Genomic DNA, 19516 nt, shown 5'->3' on the forward strand with positions numbered 1-19516 from the left:
TATCATCTTAAAGTGGACCTTTGACTTTAGGCCTCCCTTCATTCTTAATTCCTTTTTCAGAACTTAAAAAGACAAGCATGCAAACAAAGCAAACAAAACAACCTGTACCTACTTCATAGAAGAAATTGTATACGTATGTTAATCCACCAGTTCTTCACCTATAACTCAGAGTGTTAGCTGTTCAGTCACATCACAGTCAACCTGAACTCAATCCGAACAAGGGCTGCATGAAACCCTGGTGTAAGCATCTTATTGCTAAAAACAGCAAGTGATCCTGCACAATAATGGATTCAGCTCATTCACTGAGACCTTACTACGTTTGGCAGAAAGACTTCATGATGCCCCAAAGACCCCTGTGTCATGATACTCAACATCCTACGCAATCTCCTCTCTTTTGAGTGTGGGCTGCACCTAGTGACTTCCTTCTAGTAAACAGAATGCAGTGATAGGATGTCCATCCCTTCAGGGAGTAGGCTAGACCAAGGTATAGTAATAACCTAAATGTCCCTCAATGGATGATTGGATAAAACAAATGTGGTATACAAATACAATGAAATATTATTCAGCCTTAAAAAAAAAAAAAAGAAGAAGAAAATCCTGCCATTTGGGACAATATAGCTGGACCTCAAGGACATTATGCTAAGTGAAATAAGCCAGTCACAGAAAGACAAATGTTGTCTGACTTCATTTTTTTTTTTTTATCCTTACCCAAGGACATGCTTTTTTGAGTTTTTAGATAGAGGGGAAGAGAAGAACAAAGAGAGGGAGAGAAATATGGATGTTAGAGAGAAACAGCCTTTCATAAGCACACTGACTAGGGACTGAACCCAAAACCCAGGCATGTGCCCTGACCAGGAATCGAACTTGTGAATTTGCAAAATAAAGGTCTAGAGATCTACTATATGGCATAGTGTAAGGGGCCGCTTTAGTGGTGTGGGGGACTGTAGCCCTGCACAAGCTGGGGCCTGGGAGAGGTTCCATAAGACTTGGCCGGAACACCTGTAATGCGGTCAATAGGCAGGACGTGATAATAACTCCAAGGGCCCCCAGGGGGAAATCAGGCCTAGAAGTAAATCAGACTCCTTGAAGCAGACTTTGTTTCTCCCTCAAGTTCCGTTAATCTTAAACCAGATAACCAGCTCAAGGATGGGAAGGAAATTTACAAAATCCCTGGACCCTGACCCAAATCCCATCTGGCCCCATAATGTTTACTCATCTTGGACCCAAGCAATTCAGTGTGTTCCTGCCACTGTCTTCTTTAAACATCACCTATTCTCTGTAAACTTAAGTTACTGATGTAATTACATTCCTGCTACCTATCCCCTACTTGTAACCCTCTCAATAAAAGCCATTGAGCAGGGGGGCTCGGGGCACTCTCCTTGAGAGAGAATCGGCTTCCCCTTTCCTTGACAGGCAAATGGTGTCTGCAATGACTCTTTTATCCATGGCAAATCACGGGACTTCACAGGCCAAAGTCCCCCAAAGCATAATGCCTATAGTTAACAATACTGTATTGTATGCTTAAATCTGCTAAGAAGATAGAGCTTATGTTAAGTGTTCTTACTACACACACATAATAATAATAGGAATAAGATACTTATATACTTATCTCCGAACTCAACAAATTTACACAGCAAATATGTCAATCATATGTCAATGATTTTTACATGTCAATCATAGCTCAATAAAGTGGTTTAGAAAAGAGAGATTAGGCTAAAAAAATAGTGTGACTTCCATCCTGCTCTTTCTCACTCTCTCCCCTACAGCCCTCGCTCTGGAGGAGAAAGGCCATGAAGTGAACAGCCCTATGGAGAGGCCAACATAGCAAGGAACTGAGGGAGGACTCTGGCCAACAGCCTGGGAAGAACGGAGGCCCTCCGTGTAACAATCCAACAACCTCATGAGGGAACTTGGATAAAGAGCCTCCCCAGTTGAGCTTTCAGATGAAACCACAGCCTCAGAAACCTTGACCTAATCATGTGGGAGATCCTAGGTATACCACACTCAGGTTCCTGACAGAACTGTGAGATAACACATGAGTTGTTTCAAGCTGCCAATTTTCAGAGTTGTTAGTTATACAGTAAAAGTTTCCTATGGTCAGGCATTGAAAATAAAGAGTCAGAAGGAGCCATGAAAACAATTGAAATTCTTATTTGTGTGTGTGTGTTTAAGATTTTATTTATTTTTCTTTAGAGAGAGGGGAAAGAAGGAGAGAAACATCGATGTTGGAGAGAAACATCAATTGGTCACCTCTCACACATCCCCAACTAGAGACCTGGCTCACAATCCAGGCATGTGCCCTGAACCAGGAATCAAAGCAGTGACCCTTCTGTTTGTAGGACGACTGGCGTTCAACCCACTGAGCCATACCAGCCAGGGCCTGATTTGTTTAAAAGTTATTAGCATCGTTTTTTAATTTTACTTGGACGATAACTGTTTTGCATCGATGAATGTGTTTAGCTATGTTACTGTTTTGGGTTTGTTTTGTTTTTTTTTAAAGATTTTATTTATTTTCAGTGAGAGGGGAAGGGAGGAGAAAAGAAGGAAGAGAAACATTGATGTGCGAGAGAAACACACCAGGACCTGGCCCACAACCCTGACGAGGAATCAAACTGGCAACCTTTCCATTTGTGGGAGGAAGCCCAACCTACTGAGCCCTACCAGTCAGGGCACTATGTTTCTGTTTCTGAGACAGTTTGCAGAGCTGTTTAAAGTGAATAAATTAACCAGCACCAGATCAGAGAGGCGACAATCATCCCAAGGTTGAAGCATAACTTGGGGTTTTGCAACAAACAATTTATAAACAGTTTTTTACAGCAAATGTTTAAACAAACATAGTTTTCTCCAACAGTGATTTTTCAAGAGGTGTACCATGGTACACTGACTGGTGTGCTGCAAGAATTTTTAAAACATGCAATACCTGACTATTTAGTCAGGGGCACTGGCCTCTTTTCCCTTAAGATTGTCAAATAAAAAAATGACAACAGCCAACACAGAAATAGCTATCTGGTGTGAGTGGATCAAAATAAACTATTTTTTGTCAGAGGGGCAAAAAATATATACTGTGGTGTGCCACAGAATTTTAGTAATTAGTTTATGTGTGCCAAGAGATGAAAAAGGTTGAAAATCACTAGCCATAGTCTCAAAATTTCAATAGTTCTTGGAGGTGTCAAAATAAAATTTTCCATATCACCTGTCTACCTAGTAAAATCTTAGAATTTCAATTTTACAATGATAAGGTACAAAATAAATAAACTTGACCTAAAATGAATGAGCTCACATTTCACTATACCACCTACCTTGTCTACCCAATAAAGGCAATTTGTTGACTCAAGGCTCTGCATTCTCAAAAGCACTTGGATACTATTAAGGTTCCTGCTACAAAAGTTTGTGGTCTTTGGTCTCATCTTAACTTTAATAAAGCTGAATTAAAGATATTTGAGGCCTATAATCCTTAGTTCTAAAAGAAAGAAGCTTTTGTATACATTTATACCTCTCTCAACCCTTCAAAAGGGCATACTTTTATATTATGAGAATAAATTAACATTTGCATTTCACCAAAGTCGAGAGTTACCTACAGAGCAGGGCATAGGTAGTAGTTAGCTGACACCTACAGGAGCCAGGGAAGAGCTTGTGATGCCATCCCTTTCTGGGGCAGACAAGTGTCTGCCCCCTGGCAGGGCCCAGGTTCTCTCTTTAGACTCCCCCAGAGCATTGTTCTGGCACTTGGAGCACCCTGGTACACTGTCAGAGCATCAGAAAAGAGACAAGGCTCCAGCATGGGGTGGCGGCTGTTTTTGTTTTTTCCTAGTTCAAATAACTTAAATATGAGATTGCCTGGTTAAAGAATAAATACAATCCATATTAAAGAGCAGAAATGCCTGGTGATGGGAGCTGAGGCAGAGAAAGGCGGCAAGGATGACAGAGTAACAATGAAGCAGGCTGCACCGGGGCTCAGAGGGCAGGGCTGGGCCTACTCCTCAGTCCTCTAGGTGTGGCCACTAGACAACAGTAGCATCATCACCTGGAGTTTTTTGTAAAAGCAGAATCTGCATTTTAACAAGTCCCTGAGTGATCTGTATGCAAATTTATGTTTGAGAAGCACTGGATTGCAACTAATCAAGGAACTGTTTTTAACATGTTTTAAAAGAAACACATGCGAAGTGATTTTTGTGTTCCTAAACTGAAATAATGACTTGGAGGATTTTGTTGTTAGAGGTGATGTTTTTATGGTTTTGCATTGTTTTGTATATTTTCCTACTTATTTTTAGGTCCCTTTCTGGGCCCAGCTCAGGTATTTGGTCCTAAATATTTCTTGGTATTGTCTATTACTATCTAATCATCACCCTTTAAATACCTGTACTGAGTTGAGCAAGTCTGTTTATTGCAACCCATCCTAGGAGGCCAAAGGCTTACCTTACAGAAGCCCACCTTTCCTACTGAAGAACTGGCAATTGTCAGTGATGGAAGGGTTCCTAGAGCTACTTTAACCAACCCTCTCTTTTACCCAACGGAGAATACTGAAGCCAGGCTAGGGTTTTTAGTCATGGCTCAAGTTCAAAGTCACACAATTAATAAGCAGCAGTTTTCACCATTTGAAATCTCAGTGCAGCCAGGCTGGCCCAAAGAGGAGAAGGCCACAAAGAAGGTGGAATATGCCCTGAGGGGCCTGAAAGTTGTCGACCCCACAAAGACACTTTTGTCTCCAGAAAATTTCCCTTGAATGGAACATTTTGGTAAATAATAAGACTGTACACAAAGACAATGCTGGCAGGGCCCCGACCCCCCCCCCCGCCCCCGCACCCCCCGGCCCCATAGGCTGTGATGCTCACGTTCCCTGCCAACAGCATGGGGCTGATGCGGGGTGCACACTGGGAGCCAGCACATCCATCTTCTATGGCATGCCAACTGGTGATTTCTCCAGAGATTGCAAGCTCCGGATCTTTGGATATGGTCTGGCTAGTAGATGTGTTATACTTGGCTCGTACAGTGTTTATAAAATTTTGAACTTGTTGCCAACATTTTTAATTCACGAGTTGCTCACATACACCTGGCTCTGTGATTTCTCATGGAAAATCTGGCCATACCAGCCCCCAGTGGGGTGTGCCAACAATTGGCGGGGGCTGAGCAGAGGCTGCCCCTCTAATGGGGCATGTGTTCTCAAATTTAGCATAGTCCACACCTGACCCAATTCACCACAAAACCCCTGTATATACCTGTGCTGACAAGCCATTTATTTATCTATGGTAATCCTTCCATTTTGCTCAGTGGAGCAGAAGAGGAAACCCAGCAAGGCCAAAGGTAAATGATTTTATTGAGATCGACAAGTGGTGAGGGGCAGAACCAGACCTATCATGCCTCAGAGCTCCAACTTCAGGACAGGTGATTACACAGGTGAGACCACAGAGAACTATCTAGTGAAGAATGCTCATGTGTGTCCAAGTGACAAGCCAGAAAAAAAACAAGCTCTGTGTTGCCATCATAAATTAATATAATTTATTGTTACCATAGCCTAAATCAAAATTTTAAACTAATTAAAAAAAATTTTTTTTTAAATTGGCCTTAGAAATGTGATTCATCCATACATAGAGAATAACAAGATTTGGCCACTTAACTGATAGATACTGCCATAGTAAACATCCTTCAAAGTTGAGAATTAAAGACAGTGGACTTGGGGGGCATTAAACCAGGGACAGGAAAGGCCGGTGAGTCGTCTTTAAGCACGATCAAGTACAAAGCAATGGCATACAGAGAAAAATCTTAAAAGCCTTTAAAAAGTCACACAATACCTTACCATTAACCATTCCTATGAGAATCTATTTATGTGCCAATATACTACCTGAAAGACAGGTACTCAATTCGCAATCACTCTTTACAGCTGCACTTTTAATGTCAGGACTAATGTTTTCTCAAATTTGTCTCTGCCAATATAGTTCCTCTCATTGTTATTATACCTTTTGGGCATATTTGTTCATTGTTAATGAAAGCTTACTTTTTAATATATACCAAGAATTAGAAACTTCATTGATTCTTTCACTATTACCAGTTGATCAATGATAACTACAGTAAACACATTCCCAAAAGCAAATGAACCACTAATTCTATCACCCAACTAAGAAAAGGCCTATGGGAGTCAGTCTTGTCATTAACATCTAATACTATAATAATTTATGCTCACACGATGTGCTAAACCTGTTACTTTATAGGCAACCCCAAACAGTTCAAGGTGAATACAATAATAATTTAATTTTTATAAAGAAAAGCCTCATTTTCTAAATCTAGTTTGCCTCCTGGAAGACAAAATCGTCAGATACTGGTTAAGAAGCTTGATTAGCAGGCAGTCTGATTAACAAGGTTGCTGTTATTACAATAATACATTCATTGCATTGTAAGAATATTTTAAAATTCGATGTTTTGGCTCCTGTTAATTTATCTGACTCAAAATAATACATGAATTGGGACTACGGGGCCCTACTTCTCCATTTGACTAGAAAGCCACAGAATTAACAAAAGCGTGAGTAGAAAGCAGTTTTTCATTTTTCTGGACATGTCCAAACTCTCAGTTTGTCCATTTAGCACCTTAATTTCAACACCCCACAAGCAAATTTATCATCTCTCCTTTAAGACTGACTCCTCCTCCTGACGGCCCTGATTTTGCCACCATGGTCCCCAGTCTACCCATCTATAGATGTTAGGATCACGTGCCACTGTGTACCTTTAGCCAGCCAGGTGGTTGCATTCACACCCACAGCATCTCCCCTGCTGTCCATCCTTCCCATTTGCGGCAGCACCACCTTGGGCCAGCCGTTCGTCATGCCCACCTGGGGCTACCCGGACAGCTCCATACAGTGCCTCCCACTCTGATCCACCCAGGCAATCACTGCCACTGCAACGCTTCCTAAAACTGTACCCTGATCATCAAACTCCCATGTGAAAGGGCACTCTAGTCTCCATGAGAAAAGGCCCAGGTTGCTTTCCCTTTCTAGTATATCGTCAGCACATATCATTTGGTCCCTGGCATGTGGGAGGCACTCAGTAAACATTTGGTGAAGGGATAAATAAAGATGGCACTGGATCCTCACTCTTTCTGGCAGTTGGGGCTAAAACGTAGCCCAAAACTTCCTGCCAGTGGTATGGATTACTGTTCCCACTAGACCAGTGGCTCTAATCCATGAACAATTTTGATCCCCAGGGGACATTTGATGTCTGGAGACATTTTTGGATGTCACACTGGGAGGCCAGTGGTGCTTCTGATATCCAGGGGATAGAGACCAGGGATGGTGCTAAATATCGCACATTACACAGCGTAGTCCCACCACAAAGAATAGGGCAGCCCACATGTCAACGCCAAGGTTGAGAAACCCTACATCAGACGTAGCGCAGAAAGCCTCCAAGTGGACCCTCATCTCTTCTCAAACACACCTGGCGCTTTCCCACCCCTTCCTCTGGGATGCTGTCCATTCTACCAACACTTTTCTCCACTGAGATTCCATCTGTCTTGCCTAGCCCAGCTCAAACACTACCTCTGCCACAAAGCCTGTCTCCCTCGCCTGCAAGCAGATGCAGCTCTGCCTCCTTCCTCCCTTCAACAGGTTTGTTCTGAGCACCCTCTATATAACAGGTGCCATGCTAGTCGTCAGACATTCAACAGTGACGAAGGCCACAGGTCCCTTTCCTTAAGACCTTACAGAAGAGTGGGGAGATGGACAACGGACAGGTCAACAACTAACTTACTCACACTCATGAGCTCCACACTACCACAGAAGTAACCAGGGTGATCACAGAGCAACTGGTGGGTGGGAAAGATCTGGTTGGATGGAGCAGCAAGGAAACATGAGAGCTGAGCTCTAAAGAATGAGCAAGAGCCAGGCATGCGGGGAGCTGTGGGGATGCACCCCAGGCAGAGGGCATGGCAAGTACCCAGATCCTGAGACCAGGGGCAAATGGGAATATAAGGTGAGATAAATCATACCAGGACATGAGAGCTTGGGAAAGGACTTAAAGCTCCTGTACTGCTTTGGGCTTCTGTCTCCTGAAGCCTAACCTGGTCCCAGTGTAGCCTAGAATCTGAAGCTTGAGTGTCAGGTTCAAATCCCATTTCCATCCTTTACCAACTTAATGACATCATGCAATTTTCTTAAACTTTCTCAGCCTCAGTTTTCCTATCTTGTAAAGTAAGAAGAATGAACCTGTCTCAGAAGGGTTGTTGTGAAGAATTAATGAGTTAATACATGCAAAGCATTTGGACTTGGCACACAATAAGCAGCCAAATGTGAGCTTCTATTTCCATGACTATTACTCATGGTAACTCCTACCCTTGTCTTAGCAGAGATAGAGTTATCAAACCTTACCCATTTCTTTGTTCCCCATAGGATAGGTGGGGTTCAGAAATATCTAATGATATAGTTACATATGTATGTATACAGAGTCAGGCAAAGTTTACAGCTGTAAGTACGCAAAACAGAGTTTATTCTCGTATTATTTATTGATTATTATTTTCCATATGAACAACTGTAGACCTACTTTTGCCCCACCCCTTATATATATATATGCACGCGCACTTTTACATGTCCCGGTCTTTACATGTTTTACTTCCCATATTGTGGATACTGCTTTGGTTATAAAACGGTCAAGGTGGATAACCAGGAGCCTTTTTCTGGTTAAAGAGCAAATGTCAACAAAATACAATTCTTGCAGTTTCTCACATTAGTAATCTGCACAGTGAATCACTATGTAAATGTATTCGGCAATACCCATCATGCTCTCTGGGGACAACTGTTATTTTAGTGGTAAACAAACAAACAAAAAAATAGTAGCAAAACAATCCTTCACCACTTTGGGACTCTGTCTCATTCAACAACCCAAATGTCCCAACTGTACAACTGTCAGAACTCAATGCAACAGTTAATAGTATCTTTCAATAGTGGTTGCCTAGGGCTGGGAGGGCAGGTGGGAGGGTAACTGCTAAGGGGTATGGGGTTTTTACTGAGGTGGTAAAAATGTTTTAATACTGACTGGGGTGATGTCAGCACAACTCTGCGAATACACTAAAAGCCACTGAATTGTTCACTTTAAAAGGGTAAACTGCGTGGTATGTGAAGCTGTTAAAAATAATAGTGCCCTTCAGGGCCCCCTCCTCCACAAAAATAATTAACTGTGACAGCAATATCCTCAGAGTCTCCAAATTACATTTCCTAAGTACCAAGTGAATTTACCCAACTTCTCTTTTCTTGGCCTAAATGCATCCAAAAGGTAGTTTCTGAGATACACAAAAGCTTCTGAGTCATGACTTGGCAGCCACGCTTGCCACTTGGGAAGGAAAGACCTGCCAAAATCTTATCTGCAGCCCTCCAGAGAGGTAAGGAAGAGACGGGCCAAGACAACTTGGCCAGGTGGCTCTCAGCATCGCTGGCTTTGGCCGATGCTACTCTCCACAACAGTTAAAGGGGGGATAAAACGGCACTTCCTGAGCCTCTCTTGCTTTTCAGAAGCAGAGCTCCATTTGGGGTTTGCCTGTCTTGGGTGGATGTTTGCTATGACTCTTTTCCATCTTCCCCCTGTTCCCCATGCTGCTGGCCCAGGCGGTGCTTTACGGAAAATTGGACAAAGACGATCTCCCTGGGCAGAGGCAGCTGAGCAGGCACGAGACTGGGCCAGCAGAGGCCTGGATGTCAAGAGAAGGCAACCCTGACTGGGTGAGATGCAGCTCTTTGCAAGGGTACCTCTCTGATTACAAGAACCTCCTCCAGCAGATATCTTTGAGTAATTCACAAACTGCAGAGCCCCAGGGTGGTTTGTAAGGGTCCTATTGATTGGTTCAATTTAGTGGTTCTGCATTGTTTTGTCCAGAGAATACATGGTATGTGCAAGCAACCAGTTAGGCAGATACACACCTGTGGTCCTGAGGTAGTGTATTCACTCATTCACATTTGTTTATTCACCTAACAAATGGCTACTGAGTGTCCATTACTACCACCATCCCAGGTCCAGGCCTCCTGCCCTCTAGGAATTGAGTCTAGGTGCAGGGAAAGACATCACTGAATACACAACTATAAGTTGTAATAAGAGTCGTAAAGGAAAAGAATGAGTGAGAGTGAATGACAGAGGGCCTAATTTAGAATGGGAGAATCAGCACAGGCTTCTTTTAAACTGTGACCTAAAGAATAAGAAAGCACAGAGGGAAAAAGAGAAGGACGGACAAAAGCCATGTCAAGGGGTGACAAACCCAATTTTTGTTTCAAAGAGATGACTGTGAATGCTGTAGGGTGAGTGGATTGGAGGGGCAAAAGTGGACATGAGGACGGGTGGGATTGTCCAGGTGAGAGATGGGGTGGCTGGGGTCGCAGTGGAAAGAGCTGGAAAGAAGTTGGCCAAAACCAAGGCGAGCCCTGGAGGTTGAATGGACAGGGACTGTAAATGGCTAGACATGGAGAGGAGGGGCGAAGCTGAGGTCAGAAATGACTCCTCGGTGTCTGGTTGATCACATGAGCTGGGGGAAGACTGGCAAGATGCAAGCTGGGGAGGAGAGGAAAGATGAAGAGCTCTGTCCTACTGCAGTGTGTTCTGGTGGCAAAGCCAAAGGGCTGGGAGCCAGAAGAGCTACGTTCTCTTCTTGGCCCTCCCACTTACTGGTTTGGAACCCAAAACCAGCAAAGTGCCACAGTAACCTCACACAAATGAAGTCAATGCATACATCAATATAGCTGCACCTTAACACAGAGCCAGCTAACACTCTGCCTTCTTTTGACACATGAGGGCCTGTGGCATTAGCACAACTAGGCTTTTTCTCTTTCTTTTAAACAAGGCTACATGGGGCATTTGGGTACTCTATGACTCAACAAAGCTTTCTTGAGTGTCTGACTACACACCAGACTTGGTTATGAAGAGGCTGGCAGTTCTGGGGCTCCTGGAGTCTTTAGCTGTCCTGGTACCATGTTATTGCCCCTTCCTCATTGGAGGGTTTGGAAAGTTAAAAATCACATGCTGCACATATATAAAATGTCAGCCCTGTGAAGAAGACACTCTCTTAATAGGCCTCCACTAGACCAACGTAAAGGATTTATCAACACTCTCCATGCCTTCTATTAAAGGCACTGCCAATCATTCAAGGCAGGCTGAGCCCTCCCATGCTCTATGCACCTTGCCCCTGCCCCTCAAGGAGTTTGCTCATTATGTGTCCATCAGGAGTTGTCCCCAAATCTGTTTATGCCAGTACCTTTATTATACATGTAAACCAGAGATTACTTCTAATAAAACCAAGATGGATGCTTTGGGAAGACTTAATAAAGACAACTTGGTAAAAATAAAACACTATTGAATTTGGTGTTAAGGAAACAAGTGTAAAAGATTTGAAGAAAAAGAAAGTATAAACCTAGAATCATTCTTTCTTTAGAGTGCCTTCCAAGTGATTTTTAACTGACTATTCCATTGGAAAAATCCCAAACTGGAAAGGATTCGTTATGGGTGTTTATGCAAAAAAGGCTACATGGCAGTCCCATCTACAGACCCGTACTCGAAGACACATCCTTGGCTTGACCTCAAAAGATTGGTAAACAAATGTATATTTATCATTCACATTAAAATGAATTGATAAAAGAATATATGGTATTTTATGATTGCCCTCTTGAACCAACTTTTTCTATTCAATGGCTAAATACCAGGCTTCTGCAGTTTAAAAAAACTACCATATATAAAAATTAGCTAAATAAGGACCTAGACCTAAATGTAAAAACTTAAACTATAATACTCTTAAGGAAACACAGGAGTACGATTTGGGGTTAGGCAAAAATTTCTTAAATATGACGTTAAAAAAACAAGTGATAAAATAAAAAGATGGTAACATGGACTTCAATAGAATTCAAAATTTTGGTGCTGTAAATGATATCAAGAAAGTAAACGACAATCCAAAGAACGGGAGAAGATATTTGCAAATCATTCACTTGATAAGGATCTTACATCCAGTATATATAAAGAGTTCTAACAACTCAATAAAAACACAAATAACCTTATTAAAAAACATCTCAATAGGCATTTCTGCAAAGATTACAAATGGCCAATAAGCACGTAAAAAGTTGTTCAAATCATCGGCCATAAGGAAAATGCAAATCAAAACCATGAGAGTCCACTCCACGTCCATTTGGCTGGTTATAGTAAAACAGGCAGATGGTTAAGTGTTGACAAGTATATGGAGAAATGTGAACCCTCATACATTGCTGGTGGGACCATAAAATGGCACAGCTGCTTTGGAAAACAGTTTGGTGGTTCCTCAAAACGTTAGAGTTTCTTACATGACCCAGCAATTCCAATTCCAGGTTTCCACCAAAGAAAAACGAAATGTGTCCATACAAAGACTTGCATGTGGATGTTCTTGGTAGCATGGCCAGTGTCCAAATGTCCATCATGGGTGAATGGATAAACAAAATGTAGTTACCCATACCAATGGAATTGTATTATACCATGCTGATGATACATGCCGCAACATTGGTGAATCTTAAAAAGATTATGCTCAGGGAAAGAAGCCAGTCAATCACAGACGATCACGGGTCATATGATTCCATTTTATGGAATGTCCAGAAAGGCAAAACTATGGAGGTAAATTAAGAGTGCACTAAGAGTAAAAACAGGAAGAGACTGGAAATGAGCACAAAGTTTCTTTTGGGGAAGGGACTGAGTTGTTCTCAACTAGTGATGTTGCACCACTTTGTAAACTTATTAAAAACCATTGAATTGTAAGCTTAAAATTAGTTAATGTTAGGGTGCCTCAATAAAGTTATTAAAAATAGAAAAGAAAAAAAAGCATTCAAAAATAGAAGCTCATTTGCCTCTTGGAAATGTTGTAATGAGAAATCTTTACACATTAATTTTGACCTTTGGTGACAATGAGGAGGGGATAAATAATCAAAATTTATTTTTTATTAAGAACCTTCTCAAATAGAGTGGGTTGGCCTAAATTATGGCATCATTAAAAGCATTCATTGCTTTTCTTCATTGATATGTTAGAATTTTTAAAACTACAATATTTTCAACATTGTCCAGACTTGCATAAATAGGCCTACTGTTTCTAGAAAAGTTCTTAGGTGAACCCTGAAAGAGATAAAATTTTTGTTTATTTGTTTTTAACAGAGACTCTATGTATTCTCTGCATGTGCAAGTATTGCCAGAAGGGACCAAGAAATATTCAGAATAGATATAATTGGCTCCTTTGAAATGGCTGCTGAAGTTTCACACGTCCAGGGAAGTAACCTCTTTTTAACCAAACCAGAAACCTTTTTAAGAAAACACTGTTTCTAAGGGGGTAATATTCTGGTGGTACAATGAACTGGGAAAACAGATTAGGACTGGAAAACCAATAAATGTAGTAATTTTTAAAACATATTTTAATCTCGATATTTCTCCCTTTGAGAATGTCTTCAAAACAGATGTCATAAGCTTTTCAAATAGTGATTTGTTAGGAAAAAGGGGTCTTAATTAGGATATGTGCCAAAGAAATACAATTACCAATTTGCCTGATTAAAATGAATATTTGAACATGCCCTAGGACTGTGAGCCTTTCAGGTGAGACATGTACAATTTGCTTGTTGTAAACATCTGTCGACAGAGCCTAGCAGATGATGTTAACAGGGAGCGGATGACTGAAGCTGAGCTTCACCTGTAACACTGCAAGAAGAAATGAAGGGGAATACTGTTGCTCATGTAAATCACCAGGGAGGAAGTTATCTTAGAGAAAGGTGCTTGCCAGAGGCTGAATATCTGTGTCCCCTTTACCCAAATTCTTACGCTGAAACCTAACCCTCTATGTGATCTGGAGGTGGGGGCGTTTGGGAGGTGATTAGGTTTTGAGGGCTTAGTGTACTTATAAAAGACATCCCAGAGAGCTTCCTCATTCTTTCTGTCAAGTCCGGACACAGCGAGAAGATGGTTTTCTTTGAACAGGAAGAGGGTTCTCGCTAGACACTGAATCTACAAGTACCTTGATCTTGGACCTCCAGCCTCCAGAACAGTGAGCAATAATTTCTACTGTTTATAAACCACTCAGTCTGTGGTATTCTTACAGCAGCCCAAACAGATTAGGACAATGCTCTTTCATTTCTGTATTTTGCCATGTATAATGTGTACTTTTTTGCCCAAAATTTTGAAGGAAAAATAAGGATGCACATTATACATTGGTAGTACCTAAAAATACCATGTATCTGTTCTTGTGTTTTGTGATTGTTATATAAAATTTTTGTACCATAATATGTTCAAAGAAAAATGCTAAAATTGCTTTATAATACAAAAAACAAGTGTCTAAATATAAATAAATCAATTAAAACAAAAGATATTTTTCCTGAAAGTTTGGGCCAAAAAGGTGGGTTCACGTTATAGATGGGAGTACATTATACATGGACAAACACAGTACCTGCCATACTTCACTTGAGAAACAAACTGTTTAACCAGCTAATTCTGGAGGGCGCTTCTAGTAGCGAGTGTTAGAGCTTTAAGGAATGTGAGGCTGGACACTGTTGCTTGAGTTAACTGAACCTCTTTGACAGGCAGTTTGTCTTTGAGCAACAGACTGGAAAATCCAGTTCCTTCTCTTTCTCTTCCATGCCTGCCCTTGGGGCAACTGTATCAGCTCAAGGCTCTACCTTCCTGCTGCAGAGCCTGGACTGACACTGGACCTTAAAGGCATCTCTCAAAGTCACCAGCAATGCTAATGGGGAACTAGAACCGATGGAAGAGTCAGTGACAGCGACAAAGGCAGTTTAGGGGTGGACTAGAGGTTCGACACCTAGTGAAGTAAACCAACAAGACTAGGGATTCTAAGCCTAAGGCTTCAAGGAGGAGCCTCTAAAAGCCCTGCACTATAAGACCCAGACAGGGCATGCCCACTGCTAGGCCCACAGAGGAGACCAAGTGCAGGCCACACTTCTAGAGAAGCCCAGGGTCATTTTCCCTCTTCCTAGCTCAACAATTTATCTCCTAAGTCTTTCTACAGCACCCTCCCCCCCTTCTTCTTCAGGTGAACAACTCTCTTTTTCTCTGGCCTCAATGGCAGCCCTGTGGCAGCTCCAAAGGGCTAGGGAGCTTCAATATCTCAGCACCCCCTGATCCCCACTGGGAACTCCCACCACCATGACTGCATGCACCTCCAGTCACTGACAATAAATAATGTGGTGCTATGGAAATGATCTTCAAGACAAGTTCTTGAGCTCCAGCTTTCAATCAGATTGCACACCAAATTCCTTGTAAGTTGGTGTGCAATTCTCTTGTTGTTATTGCTGGAGCCAGATTATTCTTTTCAAAATGGGTATCGGATTATGTGTCCCTGTTTCTTCACACACGCAGCTTAAAACGCTTTGGTGCTGTTAGGTAGAGACAAAGTCGGCCACCCCCCACCCCATTCTCCAGTGTCCTCTCATACCACACTGCTCCAGATTCAATGGCTTTCTTCCCTCATTCTTCCCTTTCCAGTCCCACCATGCTACACTTTCAAACTTGACCTGCCCATGGCCCACAAGGTCTTCCCTCCATTCAAGGTCCAGTTAACTCCTAATCATCCTTCAGCAATTAGATGACACACCCCATCCTCAAGGAAGCCCGCCTTGGATGTCCCTATTTAATGCTCCAATGAGAGCCTCTCATGGAAGCAATCCCTCCTTTTCTGACATTTGCCATAACTGCGATTTCCACTAGTGTGTGTGACTGGCAGGTTAATGTCAGACTTTCCAAGTCCCTATGTGCCAGACATGCAGAATCACATGTTTTTCACCCACCAATGCACCCTGGCATCCAGCACCATGGCTGGAACAAGGCAAGTGTTCAATACATTTGGTGAATGGGCAAATGAATGAACCGACAGATGGATAAACAGACAGATGAAGAGATGGAAATATGATTCGTAGAATGGTGGATATATGGCCTGGTAGACAGACAGACGGAAGGACAGAGAGATGGTCAAAGAGTACATTTGATCCCAGGGCCAACCCCTCTTCTGAGCCCTAAATCCCATTTCCACAGATATCTCTCTCCAACAATTATCCTGCCTTTTACTTTTTCAACCCCACATCCATCTCATACCAATCATGAGACTTAGGTCAAGTTGCCTAGTCTTTTTGAGCTTGATTGTTTTTTCCCATTGTAAAAAGAGGATTACCATTAATAGCTACCTCGACAGGGATATTTTGGAGATTACATCACATAATCTACACACAACTCAGAGTATAGTACCTGGCTGCCATAAACACCTGATAAATGTTAAATGTTCCTGTTGTTTTTATCATTACTATTTCAGACCCTTCAGCCTTCCTTCACCATTGCTCTTCCATTAAGCTGCTACTTTTTTATGTCTACCTTGCATCATGAAATGGTTCCAAACAGAATCCTACCCTGGCTGACTTCACATCCTCACTCTCTGCCATTCCTCTAACACTGTGTGCCAGGGGTCCCCCTAAATTCTAATGAAATTGTTTTCCTCAAGGTGACATAACAATCAAACCCACCATCCTCTGCTCAGCATACATTCACCTAGACACCTGCAACATCTGATCCTGTGTACCATCCTGCCTTAAGCCCTTCTCCCCAACTTTGGCGCCAAGGTCAGCTCCTGGTTTTATCTTCTAAAATTTCTGATTGGCCTTGACCAGTGTGGCTCACCTGGTTTGGCATTGTCCCTCAAAGTGAAAGGTCACCAGTTCGATTGCCAGTCGGGGCACATGGCTGGGCTGGGGGCCCAGTAGGGGGTGCGCAAGAGGCAACCAGACACTGATGTTTCTCTCCTTCTCTTTCTCCCTCCTTTCCCCTCTCTCTAAAAATAAAACCTTAAAAAAAGGGGGGAAAAAGAAACAGAAACAATTCCATGTCCATTATATCAGGAAATAGCTGGCATACTCAAAATTAAGATAATTAAAGGGGAGTTTAAAAATAGATTGTTTGGGAGGCGCTGAGTATAGGAAAACTACAAAAGACAGTTTAGCAGTCAAAGGAGAAAAGAAGAGCTGTTGCCACTCCTGCATCTGAAAGGAGGGAGGAAGCAAGTGGTAACCTAAATCTGAAAAGAAAGTGCCAAAGGAAAGGCCTGAAAGCAGTGACCTTCAGGTAAAGCATATAGTCAGCCCAAAGCAAGCCCACAGGGAGTAAACTGGGGGAATAAACACCCTGACTTTGGTTCCCCCTTCCTCTGCTCCCTAGTTGGGACTCCCCATTGGCTGAACCCAGGGGAAAGCCAAAAGGCAAAAGCCAAAAGCCAAGGTGTCTACTGAAGCCTGGAGCATGGTGGAGAAGGGAGAGTAATTTGGAGAGAAAAGGGGAAGATATTCAGCATATCCAGCAACAGAGTGTATAAAGTGTGTATTTATACAATGGAAAGTTACTGCCCAGCAGAAAAATGAGTGAACTAGAGCTACTTATATCAATATGAATACATCTCAAAAATCTCATGTTGGGAAAAAAAGGCATATTAAAATATTTAGAGAGCCGGCACTACAGCATATTGTATTTTCCAAAATTCACCACAGCTATATTTTTGGTCCCCACATGCTCTTCCAGCCACTCCCACCAAGAGCTACAAAGAAAGAAAAGAACAAGGTTCTCGGACAGAATTACAGGAGAAACCTACATTAGAGTAGCCAGGGAAAGTCTGAGAAGTGACTTAACTTGAAATAAGATGTGAAGACTGAGAAAGAGCCAGGCACCCCCAGCCCAGCTGTTAGCTACAGGAGCAGGGAAGGGCAATTACCAAGGTCCTGAGAAGAAAGATATACTGCAGTTGGCGTTTTAAGTGCAATTCAAGAAAACAAGTGTGACAGGAAAACTGGGCAACAGAAAGAATGGAGCAGAAATGAAGAAAGGTGAGCACAGGCCAGATCCAGGGCATCTGTAACCTCCCTTGGCTCACAAAACCGGTGAATGCAAGGAAGGGACTTTGACTCCAGACAGAAAAAAGCCACAGAGAACCAAGGAACCAGGAAGCCGTCTCTCTAGTCTTAACAGCTCAAGGGCCCACATTCACTTAGAATCTAGTCTGTGTCAGACGTTGTGTTTCAAAAACAGTTTCAATCTGTTTAAAAAGAGTCATCTGTTTAATGTTACCTATGAGAATATTAACAAACCCATTTTTGCAGGGAGGAAGATTATCTAAATCCAAAGTTCAGGCACTGTTAATATAGTAGTAATGACCCAAGAGTAGATAACCGTGATTGCAGCGTATAAAATATATCGTGCTGAAGGACCATAAAAATAGCAGCATCTAACATGCACCAGACGCTTATCGAGTGCCACACAAAACCTCTGTTATCATTCCCCTTTCACATATGAGGAAACTGAGGCTAGGACCTGCCGAATAACGTGTCCTAGGCAAGGCGCGGAAACCAAATCCAACTGCAGAGCCCACGCTACTATTAACAGCTTTGCTGCCTTACTCTATCTTCTTTAGTCTCGGGGAAGTTAAGTCAAGGCCAGAGAGCCTCCCTGACCCGACTCTGCGCGGACACACTTGTCTCCAAAGCCCCAAGAAAGGTTTCACTTGCGGGCTGTGCGGACGTTATTTTGGTCCCCAGCACCGGCTGCGGGCCCCGCAACGGGGTCCGGCTAGAGGAGCGGGGACCCAGACTGAAGGTTCCCCCGGCGGAAGGTTCCGCAGCCCTGAAGTCATCCCCTGCCCGAGTACCTGCGGAAAACGCGTCCAGGGTCCTGCCCCGGGCTCTGTGGAAAACACCCCCCACCTCCGCCGCGGACATGGCAAGCGAATTTCTTGCCTTGTACGAGTACACTGAGGGGGAGGAAGTGGCTCAACTCCACACCGCCCAACCGCCAGCGCGGGGCGGGGCGCACCTTCTGCTCGGGGCGGGACCTGCAGACGGGCTCGCAGGGCTGGAACGCTGCTGGTGCTGCCTGGGCGGGGCGGAAGCTTGAACGGCCCCTCTGGGATCGACTGAGGCGCCTGGCGAGTAAAGGCACCCGTTCTGGCGTCCAGGTGCTTACAAGGGTGTCTTTAGGCTCAGGCTGGGGGCCAGCCTTTCCTTACAGATAGGATTGTCAGGTTTAATAAATAAAAATGCAGAATGCCTAGATAGGCAACGAATGATTGCTTAGGACAATGTAAGCATGTCCCATGCGCTATAGAGGAGACGCATGCTAAAAATGTGTTTCGTTGTTTATCTGAAATTCTAATTTAAATGGGCGCCTGTATTCTACCTGAGAACACTACCTTAAGGTCAAAAAGACTTGAACCCTGTCTCAGGACAGTTCTCCAAGCACCAGCTGTGATCTATGGCACTTAATCACCAGACATCTTCAGCTTCCCTGTCATCACCGGCATCCTATTATTATCATCATCGCTCACTACATATCAGACACTGCTCCAAACACTTTGGGAGAGGCTCACTTAATCCACATAACAACCCTAGGAAATGGTGCCGTATCATTACTCTCGTTTGTCAGGTGAGGAAACTGATGCTCAAAGAGGTGAAGCAGCTTGCACAAGGTGACACACATCTAGAAAAATAACAAAGCTTCAACTGATCCAAATGAGGACCTG

At 43.0% G+C, this 19516-nt stretch overlaps 1 protein-coding gene across 1 annotated transcript in view; it reads right to left on the reverse strand.

Moving 5' to 3' along the window:
- The window catches only part of CPPED1 (calcineurin like phosphoesterase domain containing 1), a 117113-nt gene extending 98314 nt beyond the window's left edge, over positions 1-18799 (reverse strand). The window contains exon 1 of the mRNA XM_054589591.1: positions 18647-18799. Within this exon, the coding sequence (XP_054445566.1) occupies positions 18647-18716 (70 nt within the window). The 5' untranslated portion in view covers positions 18717-18799. The remainder of the gene's footprint in view (positions 1-18646) is intronic.
- Between the last annotated feature and the right edge of the window lie 717 nt (positions 18800-19516).

This window comes from Pteronotus mesoamericanus, unplaced genomic scaffold (genome assembly GCF_021234165.1).
Source record: "Pteronotus mesoamericanus isolate MK-2021 breed Mesoamerican mustached bat unplaced genomic scaffold, CSHL_Meso_final scaffold_167, whole genome shotgun sequence".
NCBI classification, from domain to species: Eukaryota; Metazoa; Chordata; class Mammalia; order Chiroptera; family Mormoopidae; genus Pteronotus; species Pteronotus mesoamericanus.